The following is a 20,148-nucleotide window of genomic DNA, read 5'->3' as shown; positions in this document are numbered from 1 at the left end:
ACCGTCGTTGTTTTCTGGTCGTCTTTTTCACTTTTTGTAGTAGTGCCAGTTTATTATGTGCTTGATGTATGTCTTCTTGGAGTAGCTAATTAGGATTTTATGCATCTAGCACAGGTTGGGAAGGGGTTTAGATTCACCAATTCTACTATCCTTTCACAAGCAACACATGAATGGCCTACGAATCATTCAAGGGGTTAATAACCATAGGTTGACTAGGACAAATACCATGTTCTAGGACTTGTGTGATTATCATATTCTCAAGGAGCTTAATGACTCTTGTATTCTTTATTCTAAGTAGATACATGCTTATGTTGCATATTAGAGATCACGTGTTGTGTAGATACCATGCACAATCACATGCCTTAGGAGAATCATGCATCCTACACCTAGATACCATAGGCTTGTATGCGATAATCTATTGTTGATGAAGCTTGAGTCAATTTCTATGCATTCATAACTTAAATAGGAAGACTAGTGGTGGATTCCAAGGCTCTAACAACTCTCAATCATTGTTTCACAACTTCTTGATTGCTGCCAGTGTTTACTTTTCAGTACTTTCATTTCACTTTCTTGTTTTCATTTCAACAACAAAACCCCAATTTTGAGTGCATGTGTGGTGCTAGGACTCTGTCCTAGACCTTGAGTAATTAGTAAGAGGCATTGTTGAATTCGACCTTGCCTTTACTTAGTTAGTCAGTTTTTTTATTTTTTATTTTTCCAGCATTCTAAGTAATTTAACTTGGAACAAAGTTACCATTCTCCGTGGGATCGACCTCATAGTTACATAAGCTATACTATAAACGGTTTGTGCACTTGCGAGAATTAAAGTTGCTATTTTTAGTAACTCATTTTAGTTGTTAAGGATAACCTCAACATAAATCTCAGAATGATTCCCAACAACGAACTCTCTTAATAATCCCTCCACTTCCTCCCACATAGTTTTGAAAGTTGCTCTTATTTTGTTCAAACCATGCTGCCCACCCAAGAACCAACACACAGCAGCTCCACAAATTTTTTGCTTTCTTCCCCCCCAAAAACAAGCAACTTCAAACACACAAGTTTTCCTCATGTGCGTAGTTGGCAGTCCTTGCGGGTGTTGTTGAGTATACCAAAAACAGGAAAAAGGCTCGCTGTAGCTCCAACCCCCCTTTACCTATAGCTCAAGTTCCAAATCTGCAAATAAAAAACAAGGGAGAGTCAACGGCAGAGTCAACGACGAGTCAAGAGATTTAGACAAGTTACTTTGCTGTTTGTCTCCAAGCTTCTCATCAAATAAATAAACATGAACATGTCAACGCAACGCAGGGCCCTTGTTTTTCCCATGACAGCACAAAACAAAAGTTTACGAGTGACAAAAGCCCATTATTGTTTACAAGCTTCACCATTCAGTTGGGCCACAAAGAAATCCCAAATTCGGTTCAAAGCCGAATACACAATTTATTCTAAATTATTCAAAAAAAGTCACTAAATTACTAGTGGGTCATATACTCATTAACAAAATTAAATTACCTTTTTGAAATACCATCGGTTTGTTCCGCAGACAATTTAGAAATTCAATCTAGATGTAACCACAAAATTACTTCCTTTAATTAATTGAATTCCCGATTTAACCACATTCATCCAAATTTCATAAATATTTTCCACATTCAAAATTCCTCAATTTACATCACTATAAAATGCTTTCAAGGGGTCATTCACTCCTTGAAAATCCAATTAAATTCTTTCGGGAACTACAAACGGCTTGATACCCAAAAAGGTATGTAGGCAGTCTAGGGTTCCCTAGATGCAACCATAAACATCAAACGAACTTTCACTCTTCGCATTTGAATCAAAGGGTGTTCTCTTTTCAGAAGATATTGTAATTAAGAGATATTTTCATCCTGAAATGGATCCTACTCAAACTATAGAAACTCTTATTTGCAATAAATAAGAGTGAAATTGTGTTGGATGAATCTTTTCTCACTTTTCTTATATTTTTATCTAACAGTGTTACGGAATGAAAGCGGCAAAACTGTAGGGGGTCTCACTGAAGGCTTAACTTCTTGTTCTGCTCTCCATGAGGAACCGGAAGCTGCCATTCGAGGTCTCAAACTGGTGGCTGGTTTGGGGTATAGAAGAATGATCATGGAGACTGACTCATAAATTTTGAACCTTAGTATTTATGGACGAGTGAGTAAGAGGGTTTGGACTATTCTTCCAATTGTGCTGGAAATCAGACATCTTGCTTCATCTCTGGATGTTGTGGAGTGGAGTTGGATCTCTCGTAGTGTTAATCGAGCTGCTCATGCAGCGGCGAGGATTAGTTCCAGAGCAGTGGCGCAATGTTGCTGGGCAGATAGGCCACCACCGTCTCTAGTGGGTGCATTCTTGCTTTTATCTTTTGGTGCTCTTTGTTCTTTGTTCTATTTCCTTTTTCAAGTTTGTCATATATCTTATACTTTTGATCTGATTATAGAGAAACAGTTCCGTTCTTTTATGTTCATCTAACGTACAAATGTTTGTTATCTTTGGTTTTCTTTCCCAAGACTTTCGTCCAATTGGCCTCACGAATTATTATTATTATTTTATTATTATTATTTCTTGTACATTTGAATCAGATTGAATGAATATTCAAGCTCACTTAGTGTTTCCCCCCTTTCATTTAGCTATCTTATCAATAACCAAATATCATATTTGCTTTTACAGCAAAGCAAGGCAATTGAAACAAAAATTAGAGCAAGCTGTTACAAAAGTCAGGATGTCTTTACATTTGTACAGCAAATAAGAATGGTAATTTATAACTGCCCGCAAAAAGGGCCCGTATTTGTGTTCTAGTAATTTTTTTTTTTTTTTTCCCACTGGACGAAAAGCAAAAGAAGAAAAGAAAATCAACCTACAAAAATATTGTCCATAAAGAAAACCTACTGAGATTTTGTTCTAAAATCTCCAACACTCAAAAATACATGTTCCCCCAACACCAAATCCACTGGAGGAATGTTTTCAATGCAATCAACGGTTATCTGCACAAAGAGAAGTACGATAGGCAGAATGAGCACATGTAATGACATGCTTTTTTATTTTTTTTATTTTTGCGATACGAACAGCTTAACGGATTAGAATGTAAAACAAACCTTTCCATTTCCAGCCTGAAACTCAGACTTCAAAGTTGCATGATCCCTTGATAACAAGTACGTTTGCAGACACCGTACGGATTCAGCATTTCCTGCAACCATTGAGGAACGTTTGTAAGAGGAAGAAGCGGATAAGACTTCAGTTGTGCAACCGTCAAACCATATTAAATATGTCTAGAATCAATTCTATTTCGTTATTGTTCTTTTCTTTTAGGTTCTGGGGAAGAGTACCAACCCGAACAGAGAGGGAGAATTGCATCTGAGTTGAACACTAGGGCAGGTCGGGCCAAACTGATAACAAATGACATGCCAGAAATCCCATGGAAACTCTCCTCCGCAACAATGGGCTGCAATGTGTAAAACATTGAAATTAAAAATATCAAGACGCAAAAAATTAATCGGTTACCCTATGTGTCACCATGAGAAGATGAAAAAACTACTGCAATGCGAACGAACTCATTAATATATTCCTGGTAAAATAAAGTACGCGTATCTGAAGTCTCATGAACATGTTCGAAATATCAGGGAGATAATATTTTAGTCAACTTCCAAGTGACTATTTTAACTTCCACACCAAAAACAAACGAACGAAACAAAACAAAACAAAACAAAGCAGAATCCAGTGAAAGCAACTTACAGCATCTGATGGCATCACACTAGAAGAAAGCAGTGGCAAACCAATGGCATCCCTAATGTATTGTTCCTGCATACAAAATACTCATCAGCCCTTGACATAGAATGTCATCAGAAATGATCTTTGACAAGACAAGCATCAAAAACTGATTTCCTTGGGGGAGCGTGCTATTCTGGAGAAAAGTACGAAACAGAACTCCAAAGGGAAGAATTGTTAGTAAACCAAAAGGGAAATGGGGGAAGACAGCAAATAGAAAACTTTAAACCCTAGAAATAAACCACCCTTAAAATCAAGAAACATATGATTCATAGAGGTAAATATACTGACAAATTGCAGAATTATGTTGTATTTCTTATGATAAGTAATTCTTTTAACTGATACTAAAAAGAATTAATTCCCGCATGCACATCTATCACCAACAAAGGGCCTAACACACTGCCTGAAGAAAAGGAGTACCTGTGAGTGCAAAACCCGTTGTGAGACAGATTTGTCTTGATCCAAAGAATCAAAGTAGGCTTCCACCATGTCAGTAGGTTCAAGGGCAGCTTTCTTCCGTAACTTCTGAATTCTGTTAACAATCTGATATGGATTGAGGAAAATGAGACAACGTTGCACGAAAAAGAGACATACTTCTACATAATTAGAAGTAAGAGTTTACCCAATAACCCAACAAGAAGTAGCATAAATACCTCACGAGCAATACCGGCCTCAAACAACGACTCATCTGGACGTAAATCCAAAATCACCAAAACATCACCTGGAATGTAGAACAAAGAAAAACTTAAGATACAGATACACGTCACAAAATATATCACAAGATCTCTCAAAATCCCTACCATCTCCGTTTGCATCAATCTCCTTTTCTGTCGTTCCATTAGGACGTTTGAAATCCCTAACAACCTGGAAATTAAAGGAATGACAATAAAAATGAGTTAATGCTATTGATGGAGTTCTTGCTGGCATTTTAGGCAAGATCACGCATGCCAAAAATGCTGTCCTAAAATAAGATAAATCTTTTTCGTCTTTTCCATCATCCTTTTGAGACAAAAAGGGTACCTAAATATAATATGCAAATACCATTGATACCATATAGCTAACCTCTTCTTTCGAATATTGATCTAACTACTAATATAAAATGGCTGTGATGTAAATAGATTGCAAGTGACAAAACATTTTATTGTAAATAAAATAAAAAAGAAATGTCAAACGAAGTGAGGTAGATATCATGGCAAAGAAGTTGAGCGGAAACAGAAGATAAAGGATATTATCTTAGCAATGGAAGATGAGCACCTTAATATCAGCCAGTTTTAAACAATGACCAGAAAGAGTAACTTCTCCAGCTTTCTCGAATCCTAAAATGCTTTCCTGGGACATAGCCTTGACTTCTTTGGCAACAACTCCCATAGATTTTCCTAGCCGCTTACCTAATACGCTATAAGAAAACAAACGAACAAAGCCATTAAACATAAATACAAAGGCACATTCTTCAACCCCCACCCCACCCAAAAAAAAAAAAAAAAAAAAAAACACTTTCAAAACAGTCCTCATGTATACAGTGTTCATACCTAAAATCAGGCTCTGCACGTAACGAAGCATACTTCAGTGTATCATTACATGGGACAAGCGACCGTACATTAAGTTCCTCCAAAACATACTGGGATAAAAGGAAAACAGCTAATATGTTAGTTGGGGAAGACTGATGCTCAAGACCAAGAAAAAATGAGTTCATCTACATGGGATCTGCAATGAGCCATTACTACTACTGACCACAGTTATAGATCACATACATTAAACCGAAACCCTGTAGTTTTACTATTCAACAAAGACAAAAAACAAAACAAAAAAGATGACCGCCAGTTCAAGGTTGATTGTAAGTGGTTTAAAAGACTTTCCTGGCCACAAACAAAAGTTAGCCTTTGCAAGAAAAAACAAAAAGAAACAAAGTGAGCAAAACCAATTAATCAAGTAGCCACGTTCTTTGATTTCCCAAAAGTTTTACACAACCGAACCAGTCAAGGACACCAAGGAGAACATACACACACACACGCTAAGACTATAAATATATTGTATTGAAATTTGGAGTTTGATGCACTTAATAAAATAGCTGAGAACCTGGAGTAACCAACAAAACATTGTTTCAGGAAAATCAGAACATGTTATCAAATATTGGTCCTAGCAGAGACTATATACTGATAGATAGAGAAGATGGTAAGAAAATAGATAATATCGGAGAAACAACTACTTGTTACAAATTACATCTTGGTAAAACAAAATGGTTGAATAATTGAAAAATGAGATTATTTAGGAACAGACATTAAATACTAAGATTGTGGATAGCATTTGTGGTAGTAAATCCATAATTAAAAGAATGTTTGTGATTGAACAAGAAGATATGGTAGAGCTAGGGCCATTGATTCAGATCACTTACTCAGAGACACATGTAATACAAAAAAAGAAAAAGGAACCTATTACTTGCAACACAAAGCTGAAAGGTTAATTAGATGTAAAAGATTGGTGGTTTCAACTGAAAGGCTATTATGCTACCATGTACATTGCAAAAAGGCACTTTCACAAAGTTGGTACCACAATAACCAGACATTTCTACATGTATGAAAACGTATAAGCACAATATACCTCTCTTAGCTTTCCAGCAATATCATCAAGAAAGTCTGCATCAGGATGAACTATAACCATCTCCCTTTAATTTCAGAAAAGAAGACTGTTTGTTAGATAAATATGAAGAGACAAATGGCAGAACAGTTTAACAAAAGTAACAAAGTAACAAAGCAACAAATGGGAAGGTATGAGCACACCTGAGGGGTGTTTTGAGAGGCTTGTTGTGACGCTCACGAATATTACGGGCAAGATCAATTATTGTCATCATTCTTGTAACACTTTGCTCGATACGTTCATCTCTCTGTAATGGAAGTAAAATTTAGTTAATATGTCTCAACTAATCTAGAAGATCAATATGTCAAAATTAAGTTCATTGAATTACAGTCGGCCACACAAGAAGGCGCTAAAAATGCATTATTTAATTGTTCCAAATTAGAAATATTAACTTGACAAACTCATAGCTTAAATAACTACAAATGGTTTCAATAACAATTTGTTTGATAAGATCTTCATAAAGAAACAAATGACCACTAATACCTTTCCTTCTGCTTGAGGAAAACTGCAAAAATGAATGCTTTCCTCTGACTCATTCAAAACTTTCCGCATATTTTGATAAAGGACCTCAGTGAAGAACGGGGTTAATGGTGCCATCACTTTACATGACACTAAAAGGACCTGTAAACACAAAATAAACAATACACACTAAGTCATATCTCAAGAACTGAATAGTTACAAACAACTGAGGTTAATGGTGAATCTAAAGTGCATATCTCAAGAGCTGAATAGTAACAAACTAAGTCATAGTTGAAGGCAATATGTAGAGAATAATTATTGATAATGATGCTCATAAGAATTATAACCATGGTATGCAGAAAGAAAGATGAGAAAATGAATGCCAGGTAGAAAATTTTCTGATACTTAACACAGTTATACAAAAAGTAGATGATAGCTTACATATACTAATTTACAACTTAACAAGAGCACAGGAGGAGTAATTCCAGAGAGAAATTAGTTACGGAGGATACTATGACCAAAAAGAATTTAACAAGTCAACACTATGCTTGCAGATGAAGCATTCTGATTCTTAGTGAAGAGTAATTACAAACTAGGAGTCTTTTTTTCATAAGAAAATATTAATAGAGCCATTGACACTTTTACAGTCCAAAAACAAACAGGTATATAAAGGTACATTCGAGTTAATTACAACTTTGCTCCAACTAGAATGAACACTCTATTGGTTAACAACAGAATATTACAGAACATCTTGGTTTCACAATTGGAAAAAACATAAAAATTATGAAGTTGCTCAGTAGTTATAGCCTGAACATCACCTCTTCATTGGGTACTATAGTATGGTACTAAACAGAACATGATTCCGAAATCCAAAGAAACATGAAAACACATTGTTAGACTTTAAACTCCCAACAATGACACTCACAGCGTATTTGAGGACCTCCAAAAGAGAATCTAGTATCACATGCAATCTTTTTACACAACATTAGGATTGAAAGATGTTGGGATGGGGTTTAGTTAGGCTTTACCACAAGGCTTTGGGTTGGTAGATGATGAGTTAGTGGTATAAGGGGCGACAGGCAGGGGATAGATAGTAAAGATGAGGGGATCGACACAGCAACTCCCAAATGAATATTATAGTAATTTAAAATTGTTTTAGAAAAAGTCTGTTGATTCTTTTTTTCTTTTAGCATATACGTGTACGTTTCTTCTATAACAAGACCTGAATATAAAAACGCCTAAGGCAATAAATAAAACTACATATGCAAATGAGCCTTAAATACAAAGGCATTGCAAAATGTAGATACAAAAATCAAGTAAATAATAATAAATAAATAACCAAAATTACATTCCAAGAATCGCAAACTCAACCAACCACGCACACCATCTTCATGAAAGACCCAGCTGTTGGTCACACAATGGAAAGTAACATAAAGAGAATAACCATCATAACACAAGAAAGTTACCATCACCATACATTGAAGAGAGTTGAGAGTGCCATCCTACAATCTTCTTCACCAGTACGACCCTTTAGCCTCTTGCGATTGAAACGCACGTATATATTTGTCAAGTTGTCAAGAAACTTCAAAAGATATGGAACCACCTATAAAATTGTTTACTGGTCATTTGTTAGTATGTATTAAATATATAATTAAAGGCATAGAATGATTTCTAGAATGAACACATTTCTTTATGCAAAAATGTGAAACAGAAACATTTTTCCCAAAAAAACAGTAACTGTGTGGGAACCATGAAAATAATTAATGACCTTTAGGGGAAATATTATTATAACTATTAGATCCAAAACATAGCAAATCCAAAGAGATAATAACAATGAAGCAAGCATACACGAGCAAAGATGAAAATGACGTCTATGTAAACAAGCCCAGAATTAAATTCAGATTTATCCATTTTTTCACTAGTGGATTTTTCAGAAATCATAATTCAGCAGAGATAAACAAGTTTCATGTATATTCATGAAAAGGTACTGTCCCACACATGGAATATTATTGAAACCAGACACTTCAATTATATTTTGAACACCTAAGACAGGATACTTTTATTGCAACGTCAAAAAATTACTAATTAACTGTTACAATTTAGATTATATTCTGATCTTGCATTCTAATTATCTAATCTGCATATAACCAGAAAGCACAAATCCACCTAAACTTTACAGGAAACAAAAGTTACTTTGAAAATAATGGTTGATATATAGCTAACCGTGTAAAGTCGATAACCATTCATCTCTTGCTGGACAAAATATACAAGACTCTGTGTGGCTGAGTTGATCCACTGGTCAAGGACATTTGATGACTTTTCTACAGTGGCATGATTTATAGGGCGGAAAGGGGCAAAGCCCTCAACTTCAAGTCTCTTAGCGTTCTGAACAAGGAACCTATATGCGTTGTACCAAGGAAGAAATACATCCTTGACCTGAAAAGAATAAATAAAACGTACTTCTAAATTAATTGAAGGAACCAAAACTAATAAACATATTTAAGACCATATAATTGAAGATAACTATGCAACTAAACAGAACTCCAATGCAATAATAAAAAGAACAGTAGATATAAAAGTACTTACAACACCAAAAACACCTTCTTTTTTGAAACGTAACGGCTCAGCACGCACAACAGGAGAGTTGATGAGGTATAACCGTAGTGCATCCTGCACAACAGAAATAGAAAACAGACCAAACATTGGTAAGATTTAACATCTAGAAAGGCTTTCATTATTCAAACAAAGAAACCCGGACAAAAATTTCATATGTATAATGAAAACTTGAAGATACTACAATAAACTTACAGCCCCATAGTCATCGATGACTTCCATTGGTGAAGGATAGTTTTTCAAACTTTTACTCATTTTTTTTCCATCCTCAGCAAGGACAAGTCCATTGCAAATGAGGTTCCTAAAAGCAGGTTTTCCAAATAATGCAGTAGATAACACCATAAGAGTGTAGAACCTGCAGAGAGAAGGAAACCAACAAAAAATCAGAACATATGGGTTAGATATCATGTCACCTATTTTCTTTCTAGGCGAAGACACTCAAATCTGAAAAAGAAAACAAACTTACCATCCACGAGTCTGATCTAGCCCTTCAGCCACAAAATGCCCAGGAAAATTTTTCTCAAAAAGTTCTACATTTTCAAATGGATAGTGGATATAAGCATAAGGCATGGACCCACTCTCAAACCAACAATCAAACACCTGAAGAGAAAAACCAACACATCAACATCAAGGTAAAGAAGAAAATACCGGCTACTACCAGAATAGAGAAACTTGAATGTACTCACATCATCTATACGTCGAAGAACGCCATATTCAGGACCACGGCTAGAAGGAATAGTGATATTATCAATGTTGTGGCGGTGCAGATCGAAAACCTATTAAAATCAGCATAAGAAAATATTAGAGAATAAAAATGAAATGAGATTAATTCATTCATGAAACAACAATTAAATAAACATTACCCTTGAAAATATAAGGAATCAGCATTCATAAGTAATAGCAGACATGCAGACACAGAGAGGAATCAAACCTTAACACCAGAAAGCTTTTCAAGCTTCTCAATAGAATCCATGACGACTATTTCCTCACCATCCTCACTGATCCACACAGGAAGCGGAGTGCCCCAAAATCTACTTCGACTAACCGCCCAATCTCTTGCATTTTCCAACCAATTGTGGAAGCGTTTTTCCTGAAATAATAGAAACCAGGGAGTTGTTGTCACCACAGTTCAAAATACCATAAGCATCTCCCATCCGAGGACGTACTGCGTATTTTTCATAACATAACACGTAACACGAAAATAAATTTTAAAATAGCATTCTCACTAGCCATGTGCATCCAAAAAAAAAAAATCAAACCACAAGGTTTAAGAAATGAAAATTTAGCCGCACCAAAAAAATCTTTTTTAGCTTTTTAATTTCAACAGTTTAAGCATAGGATTAGATGATAGTACAGCCGCACTTGCCCATGTTCAGAAAAAAATTTAACCTTCACAAAATCAGGAACCCAGTAAGTCTGCGTGTTGTTTTCTAACAATTTTCCTTTTAACTGCTCCACTCGGATAAACCTGTAATCAAATGGCAAAACTCATTTAGGATGACACTAAACGTTGGCAGGAGAAGAAATAAAAACGGTTGAAACTGACACAAGTCTTAGAGTCCTACTATAAGAACTTGCAATAAATTTGCATGCATGGAAGAATCTGTTTGAACAGAATCTACCAAAAAAACAATTGACCAATGAAAACTGAGCTTTTAATATATAAAAAGTTAACAGAGTATAAAACTGAAGTATGAGATTAGCTAGTTAAAACTGCAGTTACCAGCTTGGAACAGCTCTGTAAATGAGTGGAGTTTTAGATCTCCAGCAAAAAGGATAAGAGTGGGTAAAGGTTCCAGACTTCACTAGCCTTCCGTTTACCTGAGCAAATACGAAGAATTACATCAGAACAGAGGAGAAAAGCAATACACGAGGTACAAAAAGTACAAAATCATCTGTTGGCAAATAAATCGCCATGAGAATAGAACATCCACACACTGAAGAGGATTCTGATTTCTATTTTTTTCACTTTATTTACTATGATCCTTCAACTAATGATGATGACAACAAGAAGAACAATAATAATAACTAGCATCAGAACACATGAACCTAGACATTATTTGATGTCAAAACATGTTTAAATGATGAAGATAAAACTGAACATTTCTGTAAAAGTCTATTTCTTCTCAAAGTTGAATGGCATAGCTATATCTTTTCTTCTTGTTGAGTGGGGGTTGGATAAGTAAACCACCCTACTTATATGTGTGTGTAAACTGTCTAGTACCTTCACTGCTTCAATAATGGCTTTATCTGCATCCTTGACATAGCGCCCACTGAAGTCAGTAATTCTTTCCGTGAAGCATCCATCATCATCAACTGCTACAATCAAGTTCTCTCCCTACATGCAAAAAAAACAAAGGCAAACATAAAAAACATGGGCCTGAAAGTAAACTGCAACAATTGAGATGTTTAAATTTCTCGGGGAAAATATTTAATTTAATAGGCCACTTAAGGGGAAAATTTCTTCGGGACTTTCAACACCATTAAAGCAGTAAAGGGAAGTTCCGCAGAGTCTTGAAAATCAAAGAGAACTTGAAGATGCAGAAAATTTCAACCCTTGATATTATAACATTTACATGCATCCGGGTGCATACCTTATTGATTACTTTATTTTCCAGGCAAACACGATAATCATCTTCACCAAATGCAGGAGCACAATGAACAACACCAGTACCACTGTCATCAGTTACGTAGTTGTCGGCAACAACTCTGAATGCCACATCAGAGAACTCCTTAAAGTAGTCAAACAGTGGTTCATACCTGCAGTTCACAGTCTCTTTATAATTGTGATATGCATAAATAACTACATGAACTAAATAAACTAAAGAAACCACAGACTAAACTCCAATCTGACAATAATTTGAAAAAATAAGGAACAGAAGTACTCACTTCTTTCCCACTAATGAAGCCCCAGAGATTTTCTCCAATACTTCATATGAAGTATCAACAGTTTCTTTTTTCCCACCTGAGGATCCCTTGGTCTTGGAATTGAGCTTTTTTGAATCATCAACAGATCCATTTGCAACATTTTCTTTTGGTTTATCACTCGGAAGAGCTGACAACCGAGATTCAGCAACAACATATACTTTTCCGGAGTACTTGTTGCGAACCTAATTTTTTCCCACCTCAAATTAGATTCTCAAGTGATATAGCATAAAAAATACATGAATAAAGTTGAAAAAAAAATTAATGACATCACAAAATAGTATGATAACCACTAGGTGGCCAGGATATTTTATTATGACAAAAATTAAAAGAAAAACAGTTTACGCGCCAATATGGGTTTAACTTTGCATGATATGGTCAAAGTGACATTGAAACAAATAAATAAATGGATACACTTTTAAAAAAGCAAAATAGAAAATACATATCAAAACTACTGTTATAGCAGCAAAATTAAGTGACAAAGTAACTGACCTTCACGTAAGTGAAATTTGCATTGACACATAGGGCTAAATTGCTAGGAAGGGTCCATGGAGTAGTTGTCCAAGCCACAAAATTAGCCTTTTGCAGATCTCCGACAATTGGAAAAGCCACCATAATTTCAGGATCAGGAACATCCTGTGTTACTCCATAGATGTCAAATATGATAGGAGATTCTTAAACACGATAGGAAAGAAAACAAAAGGTTGAATTAATGGTAGAGCAATAACGCAGACAAATTCCTAGTTTCACCAGTGGAAAACCATGGAAACGAAAAATACACGATCTCATCACATTAACAAGATTCAACAACAGCAATACAAACAAAGATAGAATTAATTCAGCAAAATTTGTATAAAATATCAACAGAAGTATCACAAACCCTATATTCTTGACCGGCCTCAAAATTGGAGAGCGGTGTCTTGCAGCCAGTACTGTATGGCATGACCTACAAAAAAGAAAAACAATTATGTCATCTCCCACCACTAATGACCAAAACCTGTTTAATTCAGAAATTCTCAATACCCAGTTGAAGAAAACCAAAAGAAAACACAATGCAACCAACCAACCAACCTTGAAGCCTTTATAAACAAGACCCTTTTGAAATAACTGAGCAAAAACCCACCAAACACTCTCCATAAACTTCAAGTCCATAGTCTTATAATCGTTTTTGAAATCAATCCAGCGCCCAGTTCGCGTAATAACCTTCTCCCACTCCTCCACGTACCTAGTAACAATGCCCCTACACTTCTCATTATACTTATCAATCCCCATCTTCAGCACATCGTCTCGGCGCTTGATGCCGAGCATCCGATCAATCTCGTTCTCGACGGGCAGGCCATGGCAATCCCAGCCGAAGCGGCGGATGACGTGGTGGCCGGTCATCGAGAAAAATCGAGTAATGATATCTTTGATGGTGCCGGCCAATATGTGGCCATAGTGTGGGAGGCCCGTGGCGAATGGAGGACCGTCATAGAAGACGTACTCGGGCAGGCCCTCAGTGCGAGCCAACTGAGTTTCGAACGCCTTGATTTCGGACCACAGATTGAGAATGGTGTCCTCTTGCTTGGGGAAGGAGAAGTCTTTGCCCTCGCAGACTTCCTCCATTGAAGCAAGGGTTAGGGTTTTACAGAGGTTAGAGAATAAAAACAGCTGAAATCTGTATATATCAATACGCAGACAACGAAATTTGTATCTATATATATATATGCACGCAGAATCCCCAAAACTGTCTCTCTTTTTTTCGGTCGAAACCCCAAAACTGTCTTTTGGTAAAGCAGAACAGGCTACTGAGGCGTAAATTTCCTAAACAAAACAATGTCTCATGGATTCATCGTTTTATTAGTCCTTCAACTTTGACCGAATTTGCATTTGAGTACCTCAATTTTCAAAATGGTACCCACGGTCCTTCAACTTTAGTTTCATTTAGATTACTAGTCCCACCGTTACTTCTGTCAATGTTTTCGTTACATTTGGGGGTAGATGGGTCTTTTCATGTTAATTTTATTATCCCCCTTCTACAACTTGTCTTCCCTCTGAAATAGATCTTCGAGAGCCTGCCGCCGAAAACCTAAAGAACCAAAAGTTGCAATCCTTCTGCAACTCGCATATTGGCTGAGTAAAAGTTGAAATCGTCAAGTTTGGAAGCTTGGAGAGCAGATTAGTTCGAAGGATGGCAAGTGATATGTCTCAAACATCATCAATGGAATCTAACCAAAGCCCCAAATCAGTGAAGTATTGTCATTGTGGGAGTTTGATCAAATCGAGGACTTCATGGACGGACATGAATCCAGGAAGACGCTTTGAGGTTTGTGACAACAACCAGGGAAACAATTTTAGATTTTTGGGTTTATGCACAAAATTGGTATTATGTTCAGATTTTGTTGTGATGAAAAATTTGATAATAACGAAGTAGAAAAACAGAGTTGGAGAGCATTATTTTAGGTGGTTGGACAAGGAGACATGTACAAGAGGGAAGAATGTGGTGCCTAGTTTGCTTAGAAGAATAAGAATGATGGAGACTGAAATGAGGGAGACAGAAGAGAGAAAAAATGTTGTGGTCAACACACTTCAATCCTTAGAAGCTCGAAACTTGGAAATGGAGGGCATAATTGAAGAAAATAAGAAGGAGTTGGATTATGCAATCAGAGACAACAGAAGGCTTAGACTTTTGCTGGAAGACAATATGATGAGGCATTGACAAAGAGAATGTAGGATGAGTATGGGCGCTTGTGTTTTATTTATGGCCATTGTGATGATGATGATCATAGTGTTGAACATGTCTGGAAAATGTATGGGAGTAAGGGCAATGAAAACCATTTTGGAGCTAATATAATTTCTGAAATTAGTTATGCAATCTTGTAATGTTATTAGTTATGCAAAAGGCTTATGGATTTTGAAAACTTTGGTTATTTGCAATGTTGTAATTCCAAATTCATTGACCTCAATCTGCATACAAGACTTGTTAAAATTAAGGCACACAAATGCACATGAAATAGTAGAGCAACCTTTCACATAAGCAGAAGAGTGAAACTTGCATTCACTACAAATTCAAATGTTCATAGATAGAGCCTTTTCTGGAAAAGTGCAATCATATGACATGTTTAATACATCCCCAAATCCACCACATGTTCTAAAATGATAACTTGTTACTCAAACAGAGTACAAAACACACTTAATCACCAAAAGGGCCATGTTTAAGTCTCAAAAGGTATCCCCAAAATAGCAGTCACAACATAGTTTAAGTCTCAAAAGGTATCCCCAAAACAGTTACAAAACACCATTCATCTTGGTGGCTGTGAAGATGATGCACCATTGGTTGTTCAAGTGACTCTCTTTTTGCTCACTGGTTGAGATGATGATCTTCCAAAGCCTCTCATTCTCCCTCTCCCTCTACCACCCCTAGTTGATGCAACCTATAAGCAAACATTGACAGAAGTGATTGAGGTTATTCAAATGACATAAGAAAATATGAGTATGAAACCATATTCAACTATGACTTACAAGTTGGGCCATTTGATTTGGTCCAATTGGTGCACTTCCTTGGATATTTGGAGGTAATACATGAGGTTGAGGTTGAGATGATGATCTTCCTAAGCCTCTTATTCTCCCTCTACTTGTACCACCCCTAGTTGCTACCACCTACAAGCAAATGTTCACATATGTGATTGATGTTATACAAATGACATAAGAACATGTGAATATCAAACCATCTTCAAATATCACTTACATGTTGGGCCATTTGATTTGGTCTAATTACTGCCCTTGCTTGGATATTTGCAGAAAAGGCTTCAGTTTGGCCTTGGACTTGGACTTGGGCTTGGGCTTGAGGTTGAGATGATGATCTTCCTAAGCCTCTCATTCTCCCTCTATCTCTACCCCTCTGGTTGCTGCCACCTACAAGCAAAGTTTCAGTTTTAGTTATAAACATTGAGGTTATTGAATGACAAATCAGACCTGGTTCAATATCACTTACTAGTTGGGCTTGGGCTTGGAGAGCTGGAGCATAGGCTTGGGAAGCTGGAACTTGGGCTTGCCCTTGGGGAGCTGGAGCTTGGCCTTCTTCAGCTTGCATCTGGAATCATTAAAAAATTAGATTAGGTTAGGTTTTAGGTCATACCATCAAGGCAAGGAATCTTAGGGCAGCTTTTACCTGTTGGACCCTTTCAAATCCTCTTCTGTTGTGTCTTTCTTGACCACATCTTGTGCACCGAATCTTGATAAAGATTCATCTGCGCCTTGTAAGTTGTGGTTTCCAGTTCGGTGATTTTGGATTTGGAGGTACTGGAGCTGGTATTTCCACCTCCCCTGGTTCTTTTGTCCCTACCTTCCTTGGCCTTCCATGTTGGATTATGAAGTTGGGAGGCTTAATTGCAGGTAAACAACTCCTTGGCCATTGGTCAATGGAAGGACCAGGTCCAATGATAGGACCATATGTTTTTAAGTAAGCCTTTTTCTTGTACAATTTCTCCACATAATCCTCTATGTCTTCATTTCTTTGGAAAATAGCAGAAATTGCATGTGGGCAAGAAATCCCACATAAGTCCCATCTTCTACAAGAGCAAGTATTTGCTCTTAGATCTACAGCAAATTCTCCCTCATACATATGACTTATTTGATATTTCTTCTCCCCAACCAACCTTGGTATGGATTGACTTGATGCCAACTTATTTTTCTCTATTATGTTGAAGATTCTAGGACCAACAATATACCTTCAATGTTGACAAGAAGCCCTTCTATTAGCCATCCTAATCATAATATATATCCTTATTCTCTCAAGGCATGTTAGGATTGGCTTATAGTGTGTTGCAAAATGAGATCTTGACCAATTTTTTGCAGGCCTCTCAATTAGCCACCCCCAAGCATCTGCATCCTCCGTTTTCAGATTATCCATCTCTGCTTACCACCAAGGCAATGTGGTTGCCCTTGCAGCTGCCCATAGCAAATGTTTTAGAGCAAGTCATGTGTGCTGGCCTTTGAAGTTGTTATACAAATGTCTCACGCACATTCTGTGTTCAGTATTTGGTAAAACTGTTTTCATAGCAGGAATTAGCCCATTCTATTTATCACTTATAAACACCCATGCCAAACCATTTTGGATCCCCAAGTCTGCAATTAAGAACTCTATAAACCATATCCAACTACTTTTGCTTTCTATTTCAACTACAGCATAGGCCAATGGGAACATACCATTGTTCCCATCAACACCAACTGCAGTTAAGATCTGCCCTGAGCAGGGTCCTTTTAAGTGGCACCCATCAACACCTACGACAGGCCTACACCCTTTTTAGAACCAGCTAAACAAATATAAACCCGTTCAAACAATGCATCATCACCTACTAGTTCAGTTTTAATTACCACAGTATTTCCAGGGATGGTCTTCTTAATTTGCTCTGCATAATCCCTTAATCTATTGTATTGTTCCTTGTACGAACCTTGAATGACCTTCTTGGCCAATTTTTTTGCCCTATACACTTGGTTCTGTGTAACATTCATTGCATAGTGTTCCCTCACCTCATCTTGAAGTTGCCCTACAGTCCAATTAGGATTTTTCTCATCTTATCACAAAATCTTTCTGAAATCCATGTTGAATTAGCATATCTCAACCTGTCTACTCTGCCACGTGTATGTTTAGTATCTATAGCCTTTACTACAAAAGTGGATTCCTCTTTATCAATCCTAGATGCATAAAGAACAAATGCATAGTTCCCAGATCCATGACACAGAACCTTCACCCTCCTCTTGTCATTTGTATCAAATTTCGGCAGCTTGCCGTTTACAATGGCATACTATTTATTCCTTCTTTCAAGTGCTCCCAATTTGCAAATTGCATCCCCAAATGAAACTATGGATTTTTAAGGTCAGTAGCTCTCCTATATTGCTTGAACTTTGGTAGGCGAATCCTTTGCTTTTTTGTCACATGTCGATTGGTATTCTCATCATCTGAGGTGTTCCCATCAGAATATAAAGTATCAGAATTTGCCCCATCATAAAAAATCTCTCCTTGCCCTTGTGTTTCAGTCTCAACATTCACTTCTTCATCACAAGGCATATTGATGCGTCCACATTACAACCTTTGTTTGCCTCCTCATCTTCACTAAACTCATAATCACTATCCACAAACTCTGACTCTTCTTCTTCTTCATCAACTGCAGCTTTACAATCTCCAAGCGAAACAACATGCTCATCAGTATCTAAAGCCTCATTAACCTCCTTCATTTAGTCTTCATTAAATCTCTCATAGTCGTATTCTTCACTCTGCAAACTAGGTCATTCCACAGATGTTTGAGTCCATGTCTTTTCACTTGTTTTTTTGTCAGTATAGTATAACACTAACACTCTGTTACTTGTTATGCAGCTAACCATGTCACATACAACACTGTCATTGTCAATGAACTTTGTAATAGTTTCACCATTGTTGTCATACATCTTACAATATATTTGCAAACCTATCTCCTTCTTAGTTAGGTTCACTTCATATCCTAACGCTATACCATTTTCCTTAAATCCAAGAGTGATAGATAATCATCCGCACAGTTGTCCAAATAGCACAATGTCCCCCCCTTATACACCCCATCTTGTACAACACCCTCATGGTGAATTTCCAAAGTACAGAACTCACCCTTATCTGCAAATGAAGCAATAATCTCAGTTCAGTATATTCAACACCAATTTTTAAAATCTCTGCTCACCTAAATAAGGACAAATCACACTAAATGTAACAACCCGATCCTAAATCAAATTTTAATTATTAATTTATTCTACTAAAAGACTATTTTGCCCCTAGAATATTTTATTGCGTTTAAAGTTGACTTTTTGTTTGGGAAAGAATTTGGAAATTTGGGTGGTACCATTGCGTAGAGCTCGATGATACAAGTTCGTAGACATGCGACACGCCCAATTCTGAGTTGTTAAGAAAGAGAAAAGGTCTAGAAATGAAAATGGCATAGTGAGAATTTTAAAAATTGTTACTGTAGCTATAGTGCAGCTACAGTGCCGGGTCTTCTTCTTCCTTGCGATTTAACCAGATTTTCTGGTTATTTTCTTCATTCCCTCCACTTCCATCATTCTTTGGAGACACCATCTCAGCTCGGTTGCCACCGCAACCCTCACGAAATCTCTTCCCTTCCTCTACAAAACCCATCCAAGACCCGATTCGATTCGGTGACGATGAGCTCGATTCGAAGCTTAGAAAAGGGATGAGTTTTCCGGTGGTGTTTTAGAGTTTTTTGGCGACTCCGACGGCCAAATCCGTCGAGTGAGTTATGGTTTCTTACCTACTTTTTGAGCTCTAGCTGATGATTGGGTAGGATTTGATCCATTTCTAGCCTAGGTTGTTTGATTTATAACCCTAAGTTTAGCCGAAGTTGGGATCACAATTTCGGCCACTTTTGGCCAGTTTTTGGGGTAGCTCCAAGAACCAAAATGTCTCCAAATCACGTTATGAACCTACGGTAGAAAGCTGGGCTTACAATAACAGAGTTTTCCGGTCATCAGAATTGATCAAGCCAACCACGCTTTGCCAACTCATGTGGCTGCGCATGGGCAACATGGTGGGGACCACACTTGGTCCTAGAATAATCCTTTGGTCCTCACGAGCTTGTAGGAATTCGCAGATCTCAATTCAGACAACGTTTGAGCCCCGATCAGATCTCTCATATTGTGCGATTTTCGGGTTCGATACATTTGAACCATTGGATCGTAGTTATTCTCGTATATGTCGATCTAGATAATCTCAGG

At 37.0% G+C, this 20,148-nt stretch overlaps 1 protein-coding gene across 1 annotated transcript; it reads right to left on the bottom strand.

The window, feature by feature from the left end:
• On the bottom strand, positions 2,668 to 14,227 carry LOC18791423 (isoleucine--tRNA ligase, cytoplasmic). Its single transcript, XM_007225372.2, has 27 exons — positions 13,483 to 14,227; positions 13,292 to 13,357; positions 12,904 to 13,047; positions 12,376 to 12,596; positions 12,081 to 12,246; positions 11,711 to 11,824; positions 11,210 to 11,307; positions 10,876 to 10,954; positions 10,418 to 10,576; positions 10,173 to 10,262; positions 9,953 to 10,086; positions 9,682 to 9,841; positions 9,460 to 9,543; positions 9,097 to 9,309; positions 8,351 to 8,476; positions 6,898 to 7,035; positions 6,558 to 6,661; positions 6,379 to 6,442; positions 5,310 to 5,398; positions 5,035 to 5,176; positions 4,581 to 4,644; positions 4,434 to 4,501; positions 4,201 to 4,323; positions 3,748 to 3,813; positions 3,346 to 3,457; positions 3,111 to 3,202; positions 2,668 to 2,999 (listed from the first exon to the last, which is right to left on the bottom strand). Exons 1-27 carry the CDS (start codon positions 14,014 to 14,016, stop codon positions 2,901 to 2,903), a joined length of 3,549 nt encoding a protein of 1,182 aa, XP_007225434.1. The 5' UTR covers positions 14,017 to 14,227; the 3' UTR covers positions 2,668 to 2,900.

This window comes from Prunus persica, chromosome G1 (genome assembly GCF_000346465.2).
Source record: "Prunus persica cultivar Lovell chromosome G1, Prunus_persica_NCBIv2, whole genome shotgun sequence".
NCBI lineage: Eukaryota > Viridiplantae > Streptophyta > Magnoliopsida > Rosales > Rosaceae > Prunus > Prunus persica.
This window is presented reverse-complemented; position numbering and strand designations above follow the sequence as displayed.